The sequence below is a fragment of the Chelon labrosus genome (genome assembly GCF_963514085.1).
Source record: "Chelon labrosus genome assembly, chromosome: 20".
Classification (NCBI taxonomy): Eukaryota; Metazoa; Chordata; class Actinopteri; order Mugiliformes; family Mugilidae; genus Chelon; species Chelon labrosus.
Genome location: NC_140353.1, coordinates 16,717,308 through 16,724,484, shown reverse-complemented (window position 1 = coordinate 16,724,484; position 7,177 = coordinate 16,717,308). Strand labels below are relative to the sequence as shown.

Sequence of the window (7,177 nt, the reverse complement as noted above, 5' to 3'; positions counted from 1 at the left end):
GGGTAAAGCAAACAGGCTCGGTTCTTGTCGGTTTGTTATTTTGATCCCAAATTGTCATTTTTCCCAGTATTCCCACCAGCACCTGAAGGCAGCATTAATCCCAACCCGGTCGGAGAGGAGCTGTGGGGGATTTCAGTCCTGCCTCCCGTCAAGCGTGTACAGAGTTGTTCAGAGAGTGAACACAAACACACGGACAGCACCGGAGCTGCTGAGAAGAATGTGACAGAAAATATTTCATTTAATTCTCTCTCAGCGTCGCCACGTTTTGTTTTTTGTTGGGGGGGCACTCATAGTGTCTGATATATTAGTGGAGAAGCCATGGAGCCGATAACGAAGTGGACACCAAAGCAAGTAGTCGACTGGATGAAAGGTGAGTCTGAAGCACTTTTATGCTAATTAACGTGTCGTCGCCAAATATTAGACTGTTATTAGCAACACCAACCTTAGCCCAGTACTCTTCAAACGCTTTTATGTGTTAACTCTGAGCCGGTTATCTCTGTTTAGTTTCGTAGAAACTGTGTGACAGCATACCTTCACTGAGGCGTTTAACAATAGGACTGCCTTCCCTTTACTCTCACTAACAAACGGTGACATACAGTTAGCTGTACAACTAGCTTCTTGATGCTAAATTTATGCTAATTAAAATGTTAGAGTTATACTATAGGGTTTTACTCAAAGTCACGTTTATAAGTTGGGCTTTATACTTTAGTTAGATGCATAAATGTTCCGTTCAGTCCCAAATAAATAGTTTTCCCAAATGTTTTAATTATTAATTTTTGTTTCAAAAATAATGTGAATCGACTCTAATGTAACCCTCCAAAAATTTGCCCAAGGGTCTAAAACCATGTTATTGTGTAACTTATGAGGAATGACTCGGAGCACTCTCACCACAGCATACACTCATTCATTTCACACATAACTTTTAATGAAGTCATGCTGATGAGTGTTCATTATCTTGTGAAGCTGAGTTTGGGAATCACCGCTCAGTGAACTCTGTGGAAGACAAGATCATTTAAAGAGATATCTTTTTGTTACTCCTCTTAAAGAAAACCACACACACACGCGGCACTTGTTTCAGGCACTGAGAGGAATGCTCGCTATGGCAGTGACATCATTATTCTCTGAACCTGACTTCAGTCACAGCATAGGTATGTCTAGGCTAGGGACGCCAAGTGTTTTGTGGAACACAGAAAAGGTGAAGTTTCTGTATATAATACAGCAAACTGAGTCATGGTCTGTTTATGTGACCGAGATATTTACTCTAAAGGACTTTCAGAAACTACCCTAAACAAATCATTGGTGGTTTACATGTGATCCCATAATATGTAACACTAGCAAAGCTCTCCTGTTAGTTTTTGGAAGTATAACGGTGTCGTTAAAGAGCTGATAGAAGCGCGCCTGTCAGTGCTCATCTATAGTTGGGAGTTAAGGGGGATTGTGCAGGGGTTAGTTTCCGTGCATGGTGTGAAAAGAGCCCGGCTGGGGCATACATGGATGGAGGATTAGTTGTCTATACAGACCCCGCTGCTGTTGGCATCTTGAAAATCTGACTCAGCAGTTGTCTCTGTTGGAACTAACGACTGGATTTGTGCACTCCTGCAAACACAGTTGAAGCGGAGAACTATCTAAAATGTAGCATGGGAACATTTCATACACCCTTTTCACATGCAAATAATTAATGAAAATCATGTTGAAGACAAGGTTGAAGACTTGCATTGGTCTTTCATTCAAAATTACTTCAAATACAAGCTTGTCTTGTAATTGTTGTCATGTTTAGACTTAATCAGAAGATATTATTGCAGCTTCATACTTGAAATTAAGCAAATTGTAAGATGCAGACATTCAGGAGTAACCCCAGAATCTTCTCCTTCCTTATTGCAATCCAGCTTGGCTAAATAACCATTTGTTTTAGTTAGAAAGTGTCTGTGGGTGTAGAATACTATTACTTTGCAAGCAAGTAGGTCTGCCTTTAAGCAGTCAGAGCCACAAAACAAACGAAGCACTCAACTAAAATTCAAAATACAGCTCTTGTTGTTGCCTGTAGCTGCAGGAACCAGTCTCTGTAGATGTTGTCAAGACTTTTGTTAAAATTAAGCATATCCTATTCAGGTTAGCTCGTGCTCCAACATCATTGTATTCAAGAAAAACAAAGCCACTAAAAGGAAGTCCAGAAGTCACCAACAATGTCCTTAGAAAAGACCTTGTTTTGTCCTCAGTGACCACTGTACAGTTTACAGCTACAACATAGCATGTAACCACTGATGTTGTTCGACTTAAAGACAGCTTGTGTAATCCTTTCATACCAAAATAAGCATCAAACTGAAGCAAAACCCATGTTGAGAGCAGGGTCATGGCCTTATATTGACCTGTTCACACCAATGGCAAACATGGCTGTTTGCAGATTCGTTGTGGTGGTGTGACAAAAGTCAAATTAAAGTCTGAGGAAGGCCTGGATGAAGGCTTCTGCTCTCATTTGCCTCAGGTTGTTTTCCTCTGTAGGACAAGGATTGCTCTTGTGTATTGAGGCAGTTGTTAATCACTTGCATTGTTCAAGGAGATCAAGTGGTGGTTGGTGAATGTTTATTGCCAGTGAAAGGGCGTTTGATTCTTTCAGTTTAAACACTGTTGTTTTTTTGTTTGGGGACTAGAAATGCCCCGAAGCGCATTTCCTTCACCGCAAGCTCTGATCTTCCAGCTGGACCTGTGGTGTCGTGTGATTGGTATGCCATATGTCATGCGTGGGACTACTTGCCCTCGGGGGAAGTTTGCACTTTCCTAATGACAATGTATTTTTGGTAAATACAGTTTTAGGACGTTGCAACGCTTTTTAAATTGAATTGGTGTCAGATTTGAATGCCTGAATCAAGTGACTTTAATACACTGACCTACATACTTAATGTTTGCAAAGTCAAAAGTTTAAATCATATGCTGCAAGTCATTTTCCAAATATAGGCTTGAATTCACATGGGTAGTGCTTCAGGCAGCATTCAGGAAATGTTTAGCTGAATAGTTCTCATTCACCAATTGCTTTTTTTTTTTTTTTTTTTAATACTCTACATTTGTCTGCCCTGTAGTTACTGGTAGTCTGTGACTGCCAGGTGTTAACAAGGCGTCTCAGACATGTAAACCTGTACAACTACTGTCTGCCTGCTTGCACTTCGGCAGACACTGGACGTCCGCCAGCGTTTGCTGTACTTAAATACTGGCTAATCAAATTTCAAAGCCCTGTATTTAGCATGAGGTCCTAAGTAAAGTTGCTGATCTAGTGGACATCTATAAGTTAACCCATTTAGACCGAACAGCCCTGTTGGACACACATTTATACATTTAACGACAGTTGCAGATGTGTGATATTTCCAATCACCTTCAATCAGAAGTCTGACCCGATTGGTCAGCAAAGGTGTACGAGTGTATATGTGTCAGTCTCATGCCTCTCAAGTAGCACCAAGGTGCCAAGAAGGCAATTAGCCTGTCAGAGAGGCGGCAAACACGTGCTGAATGTGCTTTTGTCTTTGACCAAGAGCGTGCCTGGAAAAATAGCAGGGTTGTGTTGGAGTCCACGCATGCTGAGTGACTTCGCTGATGGCTACTTTCAGCAGGCTTATCTGCAGAGATGATAGGAAGGTGTGGGCAATGATGGCCCATGATCTTTATCTGGCTAAAGCAGAGACTTCCTAAACAGGAGCGTGAACAGACGTTGTGCAGACACTTCTGCCTTATTAAGATATCCACTACCTCTGGCTCAATCAGGAAAGTGGAGTTCTGTGTTTGGATAGTCACCACAGGCATCATTAATCCATTTGAGCAACCCTTATGCTTCAGAGGCTGTGTGTATATGCATCCGGGATAACAGGTGTCAAATTAATCCAAACACATTTTTTAAATACAGCCCCTTACATCCTCTTTACTTGTAAAGGGAAGTAACAAGGTGGGATAATTGATTGACCTCAACCTTCCTGCAAAGTTAAAAGTCTTTGTCATTTACCAGTTTCCAGTCATCCAATTATGCAACTTTTAAAATGTACCTATTGTTCCCAATAGATGTGCAGATAACCATGGTACATTTCCATAGAAAATAGCCTTTAGTGTTCAGAAGTGCTGTAAGAGGATTCCCCCTGGAGAGATGCTACTGAAAGGGACTGTTGTGGTTTTGTCGCTGTCAGACCTTCCAGGGCCTGTTTCTCACACGGCATGGGCGTACCAGCCTGATAGCCTCAGGAGCTATGGGGTTTTATAAAGAAGTCATCAATTGTTCATGTGACTCTTCTAATCTAGTGTTGAAGAGACAAAGACAAAAACAAGAGTATGCGTTTTGATATATTTTAGGGCTAAATAATGTGTTTTTTTAAATTTTTATTTTAATACAATCTTCTAAACAGCATCTTCTGTTTGGATATGCCAAACTAGGACTTTTTCAAAATGTAGGATTTTTCCATTAAGACACGTAGGTTATTCTAACGTTAAGTCTTGTTTAAGGAGTACGTTCAGCATATGCGTTTTTTTTCTACAGTTTGTGATGCACGGCCTCTTTGTTACGATCTGCTCTGTGTGTTGTACACATAATAACCAGCCAATAGTTTGCAAGGCTGGAGACATGTGGTCAAAGGTAGAGTCCACATTTCTGGTCAGAATGTGAAACGCACAAACTGTACTTTTAAACATAAAGACTTGGCAGGTTTTCTTGAAATGTCACAAGGTCAACCTATTGTAGAAGGTGGTAGAATAATTGAAAGAGGCACACATTGTTTATCATTCATGTGTACAGCACTTTACAGAGCTGATGATTTTTTTTTTTATCAGCAAACCAATATTGTTTGAATTTACATATCTATTTAACAGAGGCAATGTCAACCTATATATCAGCCTACTCTGGGCAAGCCTATTTTGCTTTTTATTCAAATCTAAAATATGCATTGCAAATCTCCCAGATGATCCGCGCTTAGTAGGACCTACAAGCCCTAAGAGCATTGGCACAGTCTGCCTTAAGAGCTTTGGCCATGAAGCTGCATGCTTAGGTCAAGGAAATCAAAGCTCCAACATAAGGTGGCAGAGCAGGTTAGTGTTTAAATACAAGTCACACGTTCACTGGCCATCTCGTGCAGGCATGCCAAGTGCCTGCCCTCACTCACCGGTCTAAGTTGCATGCCATGATTATATCTAAAAACTCACACTTGATGTCATGTGACTGACATAGCCTAAAACTGCTACTGCACCAGATCTATGCTTGTACGGTGACTTAAACTCACAGAGAAGGAATGGGGAAGCGTATGCCTGTGTTGGTATTGCCATCAAAGCACTGCTAATGCATTTATGCTCAGATAATCACAAAAAATGAGAGGAATGCAGTTACTGCCGCTTTTTTTTCTTCCTACCAAACCAAACAAGCAGCTCTGTGAATGAGCAGTCAAAACAGGTCACACATGTTGCATTCGGGGCTACCGATAGCTTTTAACGGATTTAAAATGCTCAAGCCACTCAGGCTGATGGTCCTCCTCGCTACACAAAGCTTTTTCACCTTGCCACCTGCTTACGCTATAATGGAGTGTAATGTCATTATGATCACGAAGTGATCTGCAGTTTTATGAACTGTTATGCACTTTTGGGTTTAGCTGGGCACTTGGGTGAGTGCCAGGATCAGAGCTTGTCCTGTACATGTCCAGACTAGTCCACATTTTCTCAGTCATCCACAGAGACTGAATTCCTTACTCACTGTTCTCACGGTTTAAATGGCAGTCTGTGTTGGAAATAAAATCTCAAGGTTAAACTTTAAGATAATTCTCTAACTCCTATTTTGCAACCCATCCTGTTTATACTTGCATAATGAGATGGTGTCGGGGTCTTGTTTGTATAACATGCAGACTGTGTGTTGATCTCATTGCTTATGTTTGTGTTTTCACTTGACTGTGATATCTCTTTGCGTCTATCAGCTTTCTTTTTCACTGGTTATATTAGAGGGTGCTGAAAGATAAGGCTGCTATAATGGTCCAGTCAGTGTTTTCAGAGCATTGATGAGCCCTCAGGTCCACGATAGCATGTTTACTCTCAATGGGGAGATGAGAAACGTGACAAAAACACCTGGACAATTAAAGAAACCTCCATACAGTACTTGTGGTTGTTTGTCCACGTCAACTGTAACACACAAAAGGTGCATATGATTCCGTCATTGAAAGGTCAAGAAGCTGATAAGACGACACGACTGTGCCAAGCTTCTACTTTCATTTTGTTGTCATGGGAATCCTCAGAAAATTCCGCAACCACAGTCTAGTGAAGTCATCCTTCTACAGATTATTTCTTTTACTCTCTGCCCATTTTTGTCTGGACTTTCCCCACACAACCATGAGTACCATCATTTGATGATTTCCTTGTTCTCACTCCAGACAGGTAACTCATTGGAATACTTAGAAAAAACTACCTTTTTTTGTCATATTGGAATTTCTCCTTTCTACGTACTAAACTTAAAATCATCTGCTTTGCGTTTTGTTGGGGCCCAGTAGTCTACAAATGTCTTCATATATCTCAGCTAATCTTGACGAAAAGACTGGAAACCTCAGCAATATTAAAAAAAAAAAATTTCTAGACAATGCGTCGTTGAATGGATATTAGAGAAATGTGTGTTGAACTTGTTTAAACAGTGAGAGGTGGTTCCTCTTCGAGAGAAGAAGAAACATTCATGGGAGATTGTTGGTGCTTCCCTTTGTCTCCATTGGTGCAAACACCTGGGAATACCCTGTCACCTGCCCTTCATCTCTGTTTGTATGCTGTTTGTTTCCAGTCAACAGCTCATTTGTCATTCATATGAACACGGCTGTCTCTTTTCTTACTCTGTCATGACTGTGAGGGAAACCCACAACAGGTGCCGGCAAGACAACAAACACAGTTCACCTGCAAATGGGTGGTTTTTGTGGGGAGAGAGATTACCGTGTGTGTGTTTATGAAGAATCCATCATTGGTTGAAAGTATTAAAAAGATAATGTAAGGACACACATGCCAGAATATCGGTAGAGTAACACAATACAGCACAACATGCATTGTATGCGTGCGTCATAGGTGCCCTGTCCTGGCCTGTGGGTGACACAGTCATTCGCTGCTATCTTTCACTGAAGATGACTCAACCTCCCCCACCCTCGCCCCCTCTCAGCGGGGAAAAGGCCGTAGGCAGACCCAGTGATGCCTTACG

At 41.3% G+C, this 7,177-nt stretch overlaps 1 protein-coding gene across 1 annotated transcript in view; it reads left to right on the top strand.

Annotated features, from left to right (window-relative positions):
• The window catches only part of LOC311505532 (connector enhancer of kinase suppressor of ras 3-like), a 45,814-nt gene continuing 38,637 nt past the window's right edge, over window positions 1–7,177 (top strand). The window contains exon 1 of the mRNA XM_084569150.1: window positions 1–370. Coding sequence (XP_084425276.1) covers window positions 319–370 — 52 coding nt within the window. The 5' untranslated portion in view covers window positions 1–318. The remainder of the gene's footprint in view (window positions 371–7,177) is intronic.